General features: G+C 56.2%; 1 protein-coding gene across 1 annotated transcript; it reads left to right on the forward strand.

Moving 5' to 3' along the window:
- The first annotated feature begins 7,218 nt into the window (after nt 1-7,218).
- On the forward strand, nt 7,219-14,722 carry ZFAND2A (zinc finger AN1-type containing 2A). Its single transcript, XM_072943475.1, has 5 exons — nt 7,219-7,470; nt 8,617-8,715; nt 9,143-9,237; nt 10,737-10,868; nt 12,179-14,722. The coding sequence occupies exons 2-5, from the start codon at nt 8,661-8,663 to the stop codon at nt 12,332-12,334; spliced, it is 438 nt and encodes a 145-aa protein (XP_072799576.1). The 5' UTR covers nt 7,219-7,470; nt 8,617-8,660; the 3' UTR covers nt 12,335-14,722.
- The last annotated feature ends 1,057 nt before the right edge of the window (nt 14,723-15,779 follow it).

The following is a 15,779-nucleotide window of genomic DNA, read 5'->3' on the forward strand; positions in this document are numbered from 1 at the left end:
GAAAGCTACACACCGCCTGAGTCCACCCCACGGCAGCCTGGAGCAGGCAGACTGCGGCCACAGCGAGCAGGATGCTGGTGGCCAGCGGCTGGGGCGGGCAGGACGCGCGGGCGGGGCTCAGGGAGGCTCTTCTGAGCAATAACGTAATGGTGGAGGCAGGACGGTACGCATTTGTCAAGGCCCGTAGAACTGGACGTCGCGGAGGGAACTTCAGCATGAACTTCGGATTTGAGTTACTAGCAGCATGTCGGTATCGGTTCACGCATTTCCCAGCCGGGATCACTGTGCCTGGTGCGGTGTCTCGGTGTCCGGGAGGCGCGGCCCAGCTGTGAGTGTTAAGATGCTGCCCCGGGGTGTCGTCGATGAAGGAGGAGCCAGGAAGGCTGAGGGAGGTTGATCGCCAGCCTTCGGGGCCAGAATCCATCGCGTCAGACTTACTCTTGCCCCGTGCACACCGGCGCTTGCCACCTGAGGGCGTGTGGACACCAGGCGCTGGCCGGGCCCGGGAGAGGGGCAGAGACGTGGCTGTGGGGTGGAAACCGGGCTTTGGGCCAGCAGCCCCTGCGTCCACACCGGGGCGGACGGGGCACCATGTGCGCCCCGCAGACTGCAGGTTTACCTAAAGCCTAACGCAGGGCGTGTGAGCGGAGCAAGGGCTGCAACAGGTCCCGGTCCGTGCTGAGCCCAGGGCCCGGGTCTGGGCACCTCTCCCTGCCTCCTGACCCTCAGTTCCCCGAGGAGGGCCACCTCGGGGACACAGAGCGGGGCAGCAGCAGGCAGCCCTCGCTTCTCTCTTTGCTGCATCACCCGCCTATAAGACTTGTCTTTCTGTTCTCAGGAACAAAAGTCGTCTCCATTTTCAGGGCCTTTGAGAATCTAAAAGTTGGCTGCTTTAGTGGTTTATTCACTTGGCTGAGCCTCCCGGGGGGAGACTCTTGTTTGATCTAAAACATTCAGAGCATTATGTCTCCAAGGACGTTGAAACAGCCGCGGCACTACCATCAGGCGCGCTCCTCTGCGTGTCAGTCATAGAACATCGATATCCAGGAAAGTTCTGATTCAGAAGGTTGAGGTGTTTCTTTAAAACCAGCAACTGGTTTGCACACCACGTTCACAGCAGCGTTATTCACAATAACCCAAAGGCGGAAGCAACCCAGGTGTCCGTCAGTGGAAGATGCATAAACACAGTGGAGTCCATCCACACACTGGAATATTGTTCAGCTGTAAGAAGGAGGGGAACTCTGACGCCTGCTGCAGCGTGTAGGGACCTCGAGGACACGGTGCTCAGTGACATAAGCCAGACACAGGACCGACACTGCGTGACCGCACTTTTGTGAGTCCCTGGAGGAGGCAGATTCACAGACAGAAAGCAGAGGGCGGGGCCGGGGGCTAGGGGAGGGGAGTGAGTGTTTAATTGGGACAGAGTCTCAGTTTGAGAAGATGGAAAGTTCTAGAGACCCTCTGCACAACAGCATGCATGTAGTTAACACAGCCGTCCCGTACACTTAAAAATGGTTACTACCGTAAATGGTAGGTTATGTGGGTTTTTTTTTAACCACAATAGAACAGCAAAACCGCAAGCAACCACGTGCTGTTGATGTAAATTCCGTGCTTCACCGAGTGGCTGGCAGACGGCCGCATGCTGGTCCACCTCCTGTATCCCAGCGCCTCTTGACCCGAGGATGCTCCAGGTCCACAGAGCGCCTGCGTCCAGTGCCCGACGCTCCAGCGACCCGACTCCCTCCTCAGGCTCACACGGAAATACACGCTCTGCTCGGTCGGGAGAAAGCCAGGCTTTCTGCTGGGTGACAAAGATTGGGGCGTGAGTGAGGCTTCACGCCGGGCACATCACACACCCTTCACGGCGCCTCCCGTGGACCCTGCCCAGCGCGGCCGGAGCCGTTTCTAAGGGCTCCCCCCGGCGTCTCCCGTGGCTCCGCCCACGGGAACTGAGTGACTGCCAGTTATTACTGCGGGAAGCAGGTGACTGACGTCAAATGTGTTTCTGCTTTTAGCAAAGGAGACCATTCGGCCGGACGGGGAGGGGCGGGGCCGCGTGAGCACGGCCTGCGGGGGCTGGGGCCCGCCTGCTTCTCCCCTGATCGCGGGGTTGGGAAGCTTGAGTTCTGGCAGAACTGCACGTTGCGCCCATTCCACGGAGCGCCGCTCTCCTCCCCGGGCATCCCCCCACACTCTGCAGAAGCTCTGCTGTCCTGGTTCGTAAGGTACCATCCCGGCCTCTTTGCCCCTCTTTCCGGCGTGGACTGAACGGGAATGGACTTCAGCTGCCGGGGTTTCTAAGGTGCCCTCTGGACGAGCTTTCAGGGCCCCTGGGACGTGCCGAGTCAGTGACCACCGGGTGAACGAAGCACTTGCATGCTGGACGGTCTTAGAGAAAAGACAGATGGCGCTACTGGACACGTGAGAGCCCAGGACGGACAAGAGGTCCCCGCTGACTGGGGACAGTTAGTGGGGGTTCATGGTGACCACCGCACTAGCCTTGGAGACCAGACCTTCAACCCGGGCTGCCCGCACCCATGGTCAGAGCTGCAAACCCATCCCAAGCCAGAAGGAACCGAGTCACTGGAAAACCCAGTAGGGAGTCCAGCTGTCCACGCGGAGGATGTCCAGCCATCATGTGTCCAATCCCCATGGGGGCCCCATGAGGAGCAGCTGCAGCCTGTCCAGTCCCACCCTGGCAGCCTCACCGCTAACTGCTCCGGCTTCCAGCAAGGCCACCTCTGCCCCCTCGGGAGTAGGACAAAAGACTGGGAGACAACTGGAAAGAAAGGAGCTTTGGCGCACGAGCTGAACCCCTGGAGGGTGGGTTTGGGTCCAGGAAGAGCTCCACCGCCTTGGTCCGTCTGCCAGCCAGAAAGAGGCAGCGACCCAGACGTCAGAGCCCACTTCCTCTTCAGCTTACACTGGCGCCGTTGCCGGACAGGATTCCAAAGTCCCGGTCCACGTGTGCAGCGGGGGAGGGGAGGCTCCTTCCCTGCGATGCCAAATCGTTGGCCCTGTCCTAACTCTGAAACGGCAGAGACGGCGGGCACTGCCGGTGACTCACTGGGTGACCCGGCGCCCCTGGCCTTCAGCCTCGGCCGGGCTCCGCTGGCTGTCCAGGGGGACCCTGAGGTGTCAGGGATACAACACAGGCTGTCCCCGCCAACACCCTGAAACGGAATTCCAGCACGAAGCTGTCTGGAGCTGCTCCTGCCAGGGCTGGAGGGGCCGGGCTGAGCAGGGGTCTCCAGGCTGCCCTGCTGACCAGGCCCAGAGCCCCCGCTGCCTGTGACCAGGCGCCTGTTGGGAAGGGCTTGGTAATTTATTGCTACAATTAGTGTCTGTTTTATAGTTTCAATTGCTGGCAGAGAAGGACACAGAGCGTTTTTCCAAAAAACAATCCAGGGGGTTGCTGGTGCTGCGGGGGCCTCGGGGGGCTGGCAGGGGCCGCTGCCCAGGGGCTCACACCTGCCTCCCCTGCCCCTTCCCAGCTCAAGCTCTCCCCTCACTTCCTCTCCCCCAGGCAGAACTCTCTAGATCTAATCACTGCTCCTGGAATGGCTCAGCAACAAAGAGACAGGAAGAAAACATCTGTATAAATGACACTGCCTATAAGCCTGAGTCAAGTGATGACCAGGGCAGCTGCCACAGCAGGCGGCCCCCTCCCCGTGACTACGGACCCCTGGCATCACGAAGGTCAGTGCTCAGGGAGTCTCGCCAAGAGGAGTCCTGCTCTGGGAGGGTCCGCAATGGCCTGAGTGTCCCCAGTGGGCTAAAGGGAGGACAACATGGATGAGGTGCAGACCACCTGTGTCAGTGTCCACCCTTAGGTGTGGCAGCCAGCACTAATGACAGCCCTCCTTTTCTCCAGGCCACATGGGGAACTGAATCCCTCTCAATTCAAACTAACATTTGTGGGAAAAGAAGCAATATTGCGGTCTGAGCCGATAAGCATAGATTAAAATAATGAACAACCCTAGCAGCCAGCCAGCCGGAGCTACTCCACAAAATCTCTGCTGCTGTTTCCAGAATGGGGCTGCCGGATCGTGGGCGGCTTTAATGTTTAATGCAGTGATGCCAGGGAGTGGCTGAGGGGCCTGGCTGGGAAAGGGATTTTGCGTCACTGGGGAACCAGGCTGGCTATTACTTATTCAGAACCCACTCAGGAACCAACGCAGGGTGAAGACCAAATGATGATTTTGCACAATCCAGATTCATACGTACAAAGCTAGCAGTGGGTCACGGGCCATCATGGCCCCTTATAAGATTAAGGAGGAAGGTTATCTCCTAAGGAGGTCTGGTTAACCAGATGCACAACACACCAAAGGGCGGGGGTGGCCTGGGGAGGAGGCCCAAACAGGTGAAGAGAAAGATTTAAAAATTTTTTGTCTTGTCATAAACTTTGAATTTTATTTAATCAGTTTTCTCCTTTTGATCATTAATCTTTCCGTACAAAGTACAAGGTGAGCAAATATTTGGTGCCTCGACGCCAGAGTGGCTGCCTGTGTGCCCTGGGTCTATCGTATCCCTCCGCGTCTGGTCGCAATAGCCCAGTTCCTTCCTTGTAGGAGGTTGTGGTGGTAAGACGTCTGGCAAGGACTAATGGTCAATTCCAAGTGGTCCAAGAGGACTTACACCCATTTTACCTTGCAGGTGCACTGTGCACATTCATTAATTTGTAGAGAACGATGGATGTGGCCAAAATGGACAGTAGAGGTAGCAATGTCATTATAAAGGCTTAAGCCAAGATCCTCCTAAACCAAACCATTCTTCTAGTATTTTCCCTAAGCTGGGAGGAGGATCATTCAGAGCAGAAATTTGATTCTTCATATGTCATGAGACGAGTTAGCAAATATCACAGCCAAATGGTCATACCACTGGAAAACTGATGGAGACCCAGAGTGCTGACATGAAAGACAGACTGACAGGGGCGGTTTCCAAGGCTACTCATAGGTGATCTTGAGCCCAAGGGCTCACTCTGTCCTCTTCAAGTAAATTTTTTACATTTTTAATTTAAAACATTTTAAATTTTAACTTAAAATGTTTTAAATTTTTAATTAAAAAAATTTTATTGGCAGTACTGGGGATTGAAACTAGGGCCTCGTGCATACTAAGCATGCATTCTACCACTGAGCTATACCCTCCTCGCCACCATGTAGACTTCTTGAGGTTTGCTAACTAAGGCTCTGAGGTCAGCCTCCCTGCCCCTGAGGGTGTCAGAAGTATCACAAAGTCCTTCCTCCTTGCCGACCACTGGGCAATTCTCAGAGGACAGGAAGCCCTTAATTGTGATCTGGTAAGAAACCTAGGTGCATGGTGGTCACCTGGCTTGTGCTTGGTGGCACCTCTCTATAAGAATGCAGAGGTTCAGTTACTGACGAAAAAAAAGCTGCCTTTTAAAATTCTGACTTGATGGTCTTTGGTTCTCAGGACAGCTTGGCGTGGCCTTGAGCAGGTCAGGACCTGGTAATCAGGGTCAGATGTGGGCCAAGGCCATGTCTGGCAAAGCCCTGGCTGTCCACTTCCACATGTTCTCCTGAACTTCCCCGATGCTGGGGGTAAATCTGGTTCTTAGGGTTAGAGTTAGTATTAACAAATAAAGAGAGAAGGGAAACCTCTCCCTTAGAGTAGAAGGCCAACTCGTGAACATAGAGGAATTGATGGACATTCTAAAAAGCACCACGTGGCACTGACCAGTGTTTCACTGATGGAGGATAAGGTTGCAGAGGGTGATGGAGAACATCCTGGCAGGATCTCGGAATCTCTCCCTACAAAATACTAACCAATTCACAGATGAAAAAATTGAGAAGCCTCGCAGACACATTACCAGTCTGACTCAGTCATGAGGCCTCACATCACCCACAGCAGGATGGGTTGCAATCCTGGGCCCGGGATGAGCACAGCTTCTCTCTCTCTCTCTCTCTCCCCGTCCTCAGTGTCTGTGGTTTCCCAGTATGTGAATTTGCCTACTTGCTGAAGTGTATCTGTGACTCCAAAGTCGGTGTTTTTAGTGCTTCCACAGTTACTTGCAGACACCTGCAGGTGGTGAGAACTGTGACTCGCCCCACCAGTGGAGGCTGAACAAGGTGACAGGTGCTGCCTTCTTTCAGTTCTGATACTGTAAGCAAGTGCCCTTTTCTGCGGCCGATGTAGTGCCATGGTTTCTGCATTTTTGTCCTTCTTGATGGAGACTTTTCTAAACTGGCCCCAAGCCGGTTCTCAAGTGCTGTCTAGTTTCCTCAGCTCAAGAAGACTGTGATGTACATTTTGGAGAATATACTTGTATCAGGTGAGCTGAGTTCAGTGTTAACAAATGAACAACACACATTAAACAACATGCCTTTAAATAGAAACACACGCAGAAGGTCAACAAAAGGTTGCTTGATGAGAACGTGACCAGAGGCTCTCGGGAACCTAACCCCGTACTTCCCCTGGAGGCACTGTCCTAGGAGCACCAGGTAACTCAGCGTCAGTGGGCCTTTACAAAACGGAATGGGCTGGGACACTTTCCTCCCTGCATCCTGTGTCCCCGGGGGGCCTCGTTCCAGGACCCCTGGGGAACACTGACACCCACAGATGCTCAAGTCCCTTATAGAAAATTCCAGCAGTATTTGCATACGATCTACTCAGGCGTGTGCTTTAAATCGTCCCTAGGTCGCTTGTAACACCTAACACGATGTAAATACTGTGTGAAGAGTCGCCAGCAGCTTCCGCTTTCTGTAACTTCGTCTCTTTCCCAATACTTGGGATGCACGGTTGGCTGAATCCGCAGGTGTAGACAGAACCAAGTGCACAAACACGTACGGGGGCGGCGTGACGGAGAAAACCAGGGGCACGCTGACCCCTGGGGAACCTGGGAGGAGCTGACGGAGGGGCTCCCGGGACTCTCCCCGCCGCTCGGCTGCCGTCGGAAGTCACTGTGACTCAGGCTCTGTAACAGGCCCTTCCTCCGGGACCCCCACGCGCCCCGGGACCAGCCCGCGGGCCCGCCCGCCCTGACTCAGCCCTCCGCGACGGGGCCCGCCCAGTGCGCCTGCGCAGAGCCGTCTCACCGTGACTCGGCGGCCCCAGAGGCTGCCAGACTATTCGAGAAGGGGCGGGGAGTGCGCGGGCCTCCTGGCGGGATTGGCCGGCCCGGCGGTGACGTACAGAGGCGCACTGGGGACGCCTGGCTGCGGCGGGACGGGATTGGGCAGCCCGGCCGTGACGTCGTCGGGGCGCGCCGGAAGCGCCCTGGCCGCGTAGGCCGGCTAGTCCGGCGGGTGCGAATAAATGGCGGGGACTCGCCCACGGCGCGATGCTGCCCTTACCGCGGACTCGGGCTGTTCGCAGCTGCTGCTCGGAGTCCGTTTCCCTCGTCCTTTCGGCCTTGTCCTCGGCGGCTGACCACCGACAGGGAGACAGAGCTCTCGGTCTCCGCCACCTTCCGCTCCCCCCCGCGGCTGCCCGGGCGTCTGACGGGGCCAGGTACGGGGCCAGGGGCGCCGGGGCGCGGGTCAGGCGGGGCCGTGAACCTCGGACGGCCGGGGCGTTACTGGCCCAGCGGAACGGGGCCCTCACACCGCAGCCGCCGCGCGGAGAGCGAGACCCCGTCGGGGCTGATGTCGGCCCTTGGTGGAGAGCTCTCCGAGCACACCCTCGGGGTTGCCGGGACTCACCGGCTCTTCCGACACGGCTGTGGGCAGCCCCGACTCTAGTGCTGCGCTCCGTGGAGCCGAGTGTAGACGACGAAGAGGAGTGGGTTGCTGGGGAAGGGATTGCAGAGCGGGGGAGGTGGTAGGAAAGGCCTTTTTGAGAAAGTGACGCTTTAAATAGAGGCTCGAGGGCCGGAGTGGTGTTAGCTGTGGCCGGAGTGTTCCAGGCTTGGGGGACAGCGTGGGAGACGCTCCCGGGAGGGCAGCGGGCTGATGGGCAGGTCCAGAAGAGGGCCGGGGACGTGTGTTCTGGGAGGGGCAAGAGCTTCGGAAGGTTTGGCGGGTACGAGATGGCGGAGGGGACCCTATGAGGCGTGCTGTGGGCTTCAGTTGTCTCAGGTGCAGTAATTTTCCACCGGTGAATTAACGTCTTGCCCTTGCCCGTGATCGGTTCCAGGTACATGTTGTTAAGGACTAAGTTCTAAGTAAAGCTCGATGCACAAGGGAGTTAAAGAGCAGCGAGGGACTGAGTGGAATCTCTCCGGGATAGTGTAGTCAATTAACGTGATTTAGCACCTGGTAACGGAGTTTTGTTTATGTCAACAAGTAAATTCAATAGATGAAATTGTTAAAGTTTACGAGGCTGTAATTTTCTCTGGCCACTGTGTACATTGAATATGGGAAGTCCCTGTCAATATGAGTCAGGATACGGATTAATGAAAACCTGAATTCCAGGTGAGGTACATAAACTTGGAATTAAAAGGACTGAAAAATAGCCCATCTCCTAATGGGAGCTGGTGCTTAGGCTAAAACTCCTGTTTTCCTCTTTGCTAGAAAACAAGAATTTGTGGGCCCAGGATGACCCCACACTTGATGCTCCCTGCAGTGTGTGTTTACTGGGACCCTCTGCATTGGAGATCCTGGTGACCGTAGTGAGGGCCGGCATTGCTTTCCTCCTCATTGTTTCTAATTCTTGTAGGTGACATTCCACTCTGCCAACTGTGTTTGGGACGCTTTCTCGTCATGGAGTTTCCTGATTTGGGGAAGCATTGCTCAGAGAAGACTTGCAAGCAGCTGGGTGAGCATTTTTAAGAGAACACCGATGAAGAATGGCTGTCTTGTGGGAAGAGCTGGCTACCGGCTTCATCAGCTGTTCTGTGGGTTTTGGCCTTTCTGGCTTCTCAGTAATGGGATGCTGGCCTGAGGTTTGGGTTGTGTTCAGCATTTTTATTTAGCATCTACCTACTGCCAGATGCAAGGCTGGCTGCCAGGGCCAAATGGATTTAAGTGCACAGCCTTAAATACGTGATACCATGAGAGATGGGATCTCTTTTGAAAAGATAGCTGTGCAGGTCTTCAGTGTCGGTGGAATTGTGAAGTTCATAACCCCCGGCTTTTTCTTGTGTGATACCTTGAGGAGAACTCAGTGAAAGTGAATACCTGTTTAATGTGATCTGTAATTCTTCGGTTCTAGTCTTTCAAATGGTTTACTATTTTGTTTTCAGATTTTCTTCCATTAAAATGTGACGCGTGTACACAGGATTTCTGTAAAGATCACTTCACTTATGCTGCACATAAATGTCCCTTAGCGTTCAAGAAGGTAAGTTGCCATGCTTGATTCAGAAGGTTCTGATCCTCACTCTCTAAAGCTGCTCAGTCCTAAATAGTGGATGCCAGCCACGCGTAGCTAATACTTTAAAATTAAAAAGAGTGCAGGGTATAGCTCAGTGTAGAGTGTGTGCTTAGCACGCAGGAGGTCCTAGATTCAAACTTTGGTATCTCCGTTAATTAATAAGTACGCCCCCCCAACATTTTTTTAATTAAATTGTAGAGTTTTTTTCCTCAGTTACACTGGCTACATTTCTGGGTTTGGTGACCTCCAGTGAAGACATGGAGATTTTCCACCATGGCAGGAAGCTCTGGACAGCACAGCTCTGAAAGCAGCAAGTTTTATTTCCTAATTGGAGTCAAATAGCTGTATCCAAATCTTCCAAGCGTACTTCACACGTTAAAACACTTAGTCCTTTTGATTCAACACACCAGGGAAAACAGCGGTCTTCACGAGGCCCAGGAAGCACAGCGCGGTGCTCGGCGCATGTCTAGTCTGGTAGGGATTAAGGATGCTTACTTGCCTGGGTAGCCTTGACATCCTGTTTAGGTGACTCAAACAGTGCCAGGCAGGAACTGAAAGATGGCTGTAAGGAAACTGACTTGCGTGAGTCTGGAGGTTTAAGGCTTTGATTGTTCCTTCTCACGTGGTCCTGGCCCGAGTTCACTTTGGTTCCGGGCACTCCACGGTGTCCGCACCCTGCTGCTTTGCCCTGTGCCGGTTAGAGATGCAGGCGACTTAACTTTCCGTGCTTTGACCAGTGCTGGCTGGAGTCTGACCCTTGGCTGTTTTCATCAAGGGGGCAGGGAGGGTGACTCGTGTTTACCTGGCACTGGTGACCCGCCCTACTGCCTGGTTTGTAGACAGGACCTTCTGCCGTCCCTCTGTGGGGAGAGTCGGCCTGGAGGTCACCCGGTAACACTTTCCTTGACTTGGCGGACTGGCCACCGCAGGCGCACTCCTGGGGGCCTTTCCAGCTCAGATGCAGACAGTAGGCCTCCAGGATCCTGTGACGACCTGTCACTTGTCACCTCGGTGTTTTCGTCGGGCTGAGTTTGTTCGACTTCTGCGGTGGCTCGAAGGTCTTTTTGACGGTGCTGGGCATTCGGCTGCTGGGCGCCCCCTCCAGTCCCTCTGGGGCCCGGTCTTGGGATGGATGACGGCTGTGTCCCCGAGAGCTCAGACGGGCCGTGTGCTTCCCAGACTGAGGAGCGAGACTCCCGTGTGGGCACGTTGGCTGGCCGTCTTAGGGTCATTTCCATGGGTAGTCAGTAGTCCGTTCCACTTCAACTCCACTAGACTCAGGAGACTTTGTCCTCGGGTTCCAGGGACGCCTCGCTGTTAGTCCACTGTGCCAACCGAGTACCCGCATCGTGAGCGTCCCGTCAGTGCCTGTGCTGTTTGCCTTTGAACGCGCTGTGCCGCTGTACCTTTTCCTTCTGTGAATCTTGTCTGAATCTGGGATACCGTCTCATGTTCATTACTTGCAGGATGTTCACGTGCCCGTGTGCCCCCTGTGTGACACCCCGATCCCAGTAAAGAAGGGAGAGGTGGCAGATGTGGTGGTTAGTGAGCACATGGATGGAGACTGTAAATCCCATCCCGGAAAGAAGACAGACAAGGTAAGGACGGGCTCCATGTCCGCTGCGGGTGCCCGCGTCCCTGGAGGGGAAGGGAGGCCTGCTGTGTAACCTGCTGGTTGGTTGGGTAGTTCTTGTGCAGAATAAAGCCCTAGCGGTTTGTCATCAGCTGGGGCTCACAGCCACGCGGGCGTGCTCTCTGAATGCCGGGGTCTGCGCTGGGCGCTGCCTTCTTGACAGGAGCCTCGCTTTTTCCTCCAGGGAGGGAGCTGGTGTGGCCTCTAGACCCGCTCTGCTAGCGCATGCTTTCCTCCTGAGCCCCGTCTAGGGAATGCAAAACGACGTGAGATTCAGACGCTCAGTGCTGTCACTCAGGTGGTGTCAGGATGTTTATTGAAGTCGCAGGTTTGTCCGTCTGGAGAGACAGCAGGTCCCGCCCCACAGCAGCTGCTCTCCTGGTAGCCCGTCTGGCTTGCTGGGGCTCCCCCCTTTCCTCACCTGCGTGTCTTCTGTGGCATTTCTCTCACCCACTCTTCAGTGCTCAGCGGTGCCTGTCCGCCCTGCTAGCTGGGCGCTGGGCTTCTGGCCGAGTGTCCGGGCCCCAGCACCTGGAGGTCACAGCTGGGGCGGGCCCTGTGTGTTTCTCTTAGGATGGGGCCTCCCTTCTGGTGTCTCCCACCAGCATCACGGGGGCCATAGTGTTCTCTGTCCTGTGTTGCCCCCCGATCTTGGTGGAGGCGCACGGTCCGCCGGCTTCCTGCGGGCCAGCACCCGCTCATACTTGCGGACGTTGGCAGGCCCTGGTGGTTGTCTTGCTTTTGCTCACCTGTGCGCGTGGCCCCCCAGCCCCCTGCTGACTTCACACGAGGCCCTGGCTCCACCGCACCTTCTCCGGGCCTGGCGGGGCTCTGCTCGCTCTGGGTTCGACCCAGGTTGGCCTCAGGGTGTAGGGGCCATGGTGGGGGTTTGGACAGGCAGGCCGACCTGCCCTGTCCCCAGGCCCCTGGAGCCAGCTCCCTCCAGGACAGTGTCGGATGCCACCTGCTCGGCCTCCTCCCTCCACGTCCCGTCCCCACTGCCCTGGGTCTGGTCTCATTCCTGGAGAAGCCCAGTCACCTCCCAAATCTGCGACCTAACACGCTGTCTGTGCTTGTCGCCTGTTAGAACTTCCCTGTCTCCTCAGTCAACTTCTCTGTCCCCTGGCAGAACCATGTTTCGGGGAAACCTTGACGTCTCCGTTCTGTTTAGCCAAGAACGTTTCTAGTGTAAACATTAACGGTCTCGTTGGAGGACTTGGCAGATAGCTGCTCCTTGCAGCAGGGGAAACGTAGCAGCACCGTGTGCTTTTTCAGATTTTCACGTTCCGGTGCTCGAAGGAGGGCTGCCGCAGGAAGGAGATGCTGCGGCTGACCTGTGAGCAGTGTCGCAGCAGCTTCTGCATCCGGCATCGCCACCCCCAGGACCACAGCTGCCAGCGCGGGAGCCGCCCCATCGGCCCAGCCGGGTGAGGCGCCAGCTCACGCCGCGGGGCGGTCAGACTGGGAGCGTCCTTCCAGCCACGTCGTTGGTGCTGAACATTTGCTGTGGGAGTTCAGATGAGTGTAATCCCAATTAAAATCAGATGCCACACTCAGGCTGGATTCTAGTCACTGCGGAGGGGGAGCTCCCTGTCGGGTCCTCTGGGGCCAGGGTCCTCACTCCCGTGCCAGAGGGCTTAGCCTCTCCCAAGGCCCCGAGGAGGGTCTGGCCTGGGCCTCCCCCTGCGCTGCTGGTGGCTCTGTCTCTTGGCTTGGGGACTCATCACCCTGGTCTCTTATCTTCCCACAGCGTCTCCCTGTATGTCAGTGTCCAAATGCCCACTTTTTAAAAAGATTTTTATTTTTTTGAGGGGAGGTAATTAGATTTACATATTTGTTTTTAGAGGATTTACTGAGGATTGAACCCAAGACCTTGTGTATGTGAAGCACGCACTTTACCACTTGAACTATCCCCTCCCCGCAAACGTCCACTTTTTATAAGGACACTGGTCATGGGATTGGGGTCCCATGCGCCCCACTGTGAGCTCTCTCCCTGTGTCTCCGACCAGTCTGCTTCCAAATATGGTCCCATTCTGCTGTCCTGGGGTGTCAGACCCCACCGTCTTCGACGGGACCGTTCACCCCCTTCCCTGGTGTTCTTACCAGGGGCACTTTCCTCGGGCCAGGGGGACACCTGCCTGAACCCACTGTGGGACAGCAGTGGAGCCCCGCGGCTGTCTGCCCCATCAGGCCGCCTCCCACGTGGTCTGTGCCTGACCAGGTAGAGGCTGCCGGGGCCGCATGTGCGGCCCTTTAAGAGCAGCAGGGCCGGGGAGCGCGGACTTAACCTCTCTGTGTGGTGGTGGGCTGCCAGCCGGCTGGCACAGTGGCTCAGGGACATCCGAGCGGCGAGCACCATGCCGACCTGCTGTCGGGGATGCGGGCCTTTGTCCCACTAGGGGTTGAAAGCAGCCACCGTGCCGTCAGTGACAGGCCCCTCGAGCCGCCTGCACCGTCAGTTGCAGCTCGACTGGAAAAGGGTGGAGCAGGACCCGAGTTCGATGTTTCTCGGGCCTCAGGCGCACGTCTGCCCCTCCAGCCTGGGCCAAGCGCTGGCACCCCCTCCAGCCAGTTCCTGAAACCCCGACTTCATGCCTGTCTGTTGCCAGCCAAGCCCTTTAGTTCGCCAGGACGAATGTAAAAATGCGCTCTTGTCTCGTCCCCTTTCAGGTGGGAAGTGAGGCAGTGACGTGACCAGGTCTGCCCACTGCTGCCCTTCTGCCCATTAATTGTCATTCTGGGTAATTCTTATACTGCATTACTGACCCCCTTGTCACGGCAAGCAGCCCTGCCCAGGCCAGTCGGACAGGGGCCCAGGCTTCTGGAAGCTTCTGTCACTTAAACCACCAGAGCTGATTTCACTGTCTTCATGACGTGGCTTCCGTGGTGATCGGCCACCTGGGCCCAGGCAAGGGCTGGGGACTCACGCCCACCCTGTCAGGGGTCCTTGTCCAGAGGTGGCCCCGCCCACCTCCCCCCTTCCCGGGGAGGAACAGCCCAGGGCCACCTGATGGCGGGCATTGGGCTGACAGCTGGGTCCCTGGTTGGTACCCGTCCCTGAGAGCCTCATTTCCTGGGACCCTGGGTGTCGGGGGACAGGACAGGACAAACTGCCATCCTGTGGGTCTTGATCGTGACCCGTGGGTCATCCAGCTGGACGTCCCCGACGTCTCCACATTAACAAGAATCTGAGCAGTTACTCTCTTTTCTGGTTTTGTAGCCTCAAAATACAGTGCGGGGTTGGGGGCTCTACAGGAATATGATGAAGCCGTCTCCATGCCCTGTCTTGCGGTACTGGCGTGACCCGTGGTCCTCACGCTGGCGCCCACCCCAGCATCCCTGCGGGGGCCTGTGACAACAGTGTTGTGCCCACCCCGAGTCCCTGGCTCTGTGGCTGGCCGGACCCCCAGTGCTCACACTTTTGGGCCTGGGGACGCTGCCACCGGCCTGGGGGCCACGCGGTGCCGAGCGTCTCTCCACTGTCTGCTGTTCCCAGTGACAGCCATGAGCCTCTCCAGCTCAGGACGCGTGAGACTCGCCAGCGCAGCTGCGGGGCTGGGACTCGGTTCTGTTACTGGGAAACAGACTGAAGTTTGTCGGGAACTTGAGTGCAAGTCTGTTTCAACTGTGAATTTTATGGAATCTAAAAACAGACCCCATCTTTCTCGTGAAAGGTTAATGTTCAAATGGAGAATCTAAAACACACCGGGTTTGGGAGACAATACCAGAGGAAAAAAGGAAAATCTCTCATTGTTAAAAATATTTACAGGTTGAGATGGTGTTTTCGATATGATGGATTAAAGGAAACATTAAAGTGAATTTTACCTGTTTGTTTTGTTCTTTTAATTGTAGTTATTAGAAGTTGTAAAAACAGGTTGGGGGCTTGCATTCTGTTTCTGTTGGCGCTGTTCTCACTCGTCCAACCTGGATGGTCCGCTTGGGGTCCGCGTGTCTGTCTCCCCTGTACCTGGAGCATTTCCGTGCTTTCTAAGAAGCTGGAAGCACTGAGTGTTCTCCATGAAGCCCCGTGTGAAGAGATGTCGAAAGGGCACAGGAGGGTGACGGGGTGACGGGCTAGGAAAGCATGGTGCTGCTCACATCCTGAAGCTCCTGCCACCACAGAGGGGGAGGTCGTGGTCTCCCCACCGCCTTGACCGCGGCGGGGCGTCTCCCCGGCGGTCTCCCGGGTGGGGATGCTGGCGGTGCTGCCGTCCCTCTACTGTCTGCCGGTGACGAGTTTCCTGGATGGCACTGCTGTGCTGAGGGAGACGTGTTTCAAGGTTTGATCAAACATGCCAAGTTGCTGTCCAAAAACTCATACCAACTTCCTCTCCATCGATTTCCCCGCACCCTCATCAGCTGTTTTATTGGTTTGGTTTTTTTCCCTAATGTGACAAAAACACAGTGTTACCTTGCTTTAAATGTACGTCTTTAATGAGCGAAGTTGAGCGTCTCCTGAGAACTGCCCGTCTGAGGAGGTTAAGCGAAGGGAATCAGCTAGGGTGGCCGTGTGCCAAGGGACTGGGAGGCCAGTGTATTGTAAATTTTCATAGAAAATGCTCATGTTAGGAGAGAGTTTGGAAAATTGTGCTTTTTTGGGAGGAGGCTTAGCAGAGAGTCCTGTGCTCTGTTCCCATATGTCTGGGGAGGGAAGGGGCTCACTTCCCTGGCTGCTGGGGGGTTCGGTGGGAATGTTCGCACAGCATGAGGTGGCAGACGGCCCCCTGGAGCTGCGACGGGGTGAGGTGGTCCCGGCCGTGTGGTGAGTGAGCTTGGCACTTTGTGTAAATGTTGGCTGAGGTTTCTGTCCTACGAAGAACAGCCATGGGTGGGGTTGGGTGACAGCGCTGGGCACCTACTTAGCGACACAGAGGGT

This window comes from Vicugna pacos, chromosome 18 (genome assembly GCF_048564905.1).
Source record: "Vicugna pacos chromosome 18, VicPac4, whole genome shotgun sequence".
NCBI lineage: Eukaryota > Metazoa > Chordata > Mammalia > Artiodactyla > Camelidae > Vicugna > Vicugna pacos.

Coding starts and splice junctions, on each gene's coding strand:
- ZFAND2A (XM_072943475.1), top strand. CDS start 8,661: ATGGAGTTTCCTGATTTGGGGAAGCATTGCTCAGAGAAGACTTGCAAG. Junction 8,716..9,142: donor GAAGACTTGCAAGCAGCTGG/GTGAGCATTTTT, acceptor TTTTGTTTTCAG/ATTTTCTTCCATTAAAATGT. Junction 10,869..12,178: donor CCGGAAAGAAGACAGACAAG/GTAAGGACGGGC, acceptor GTGCTTTTTCAG/ATTTTCACGTTCCGGTGCTC.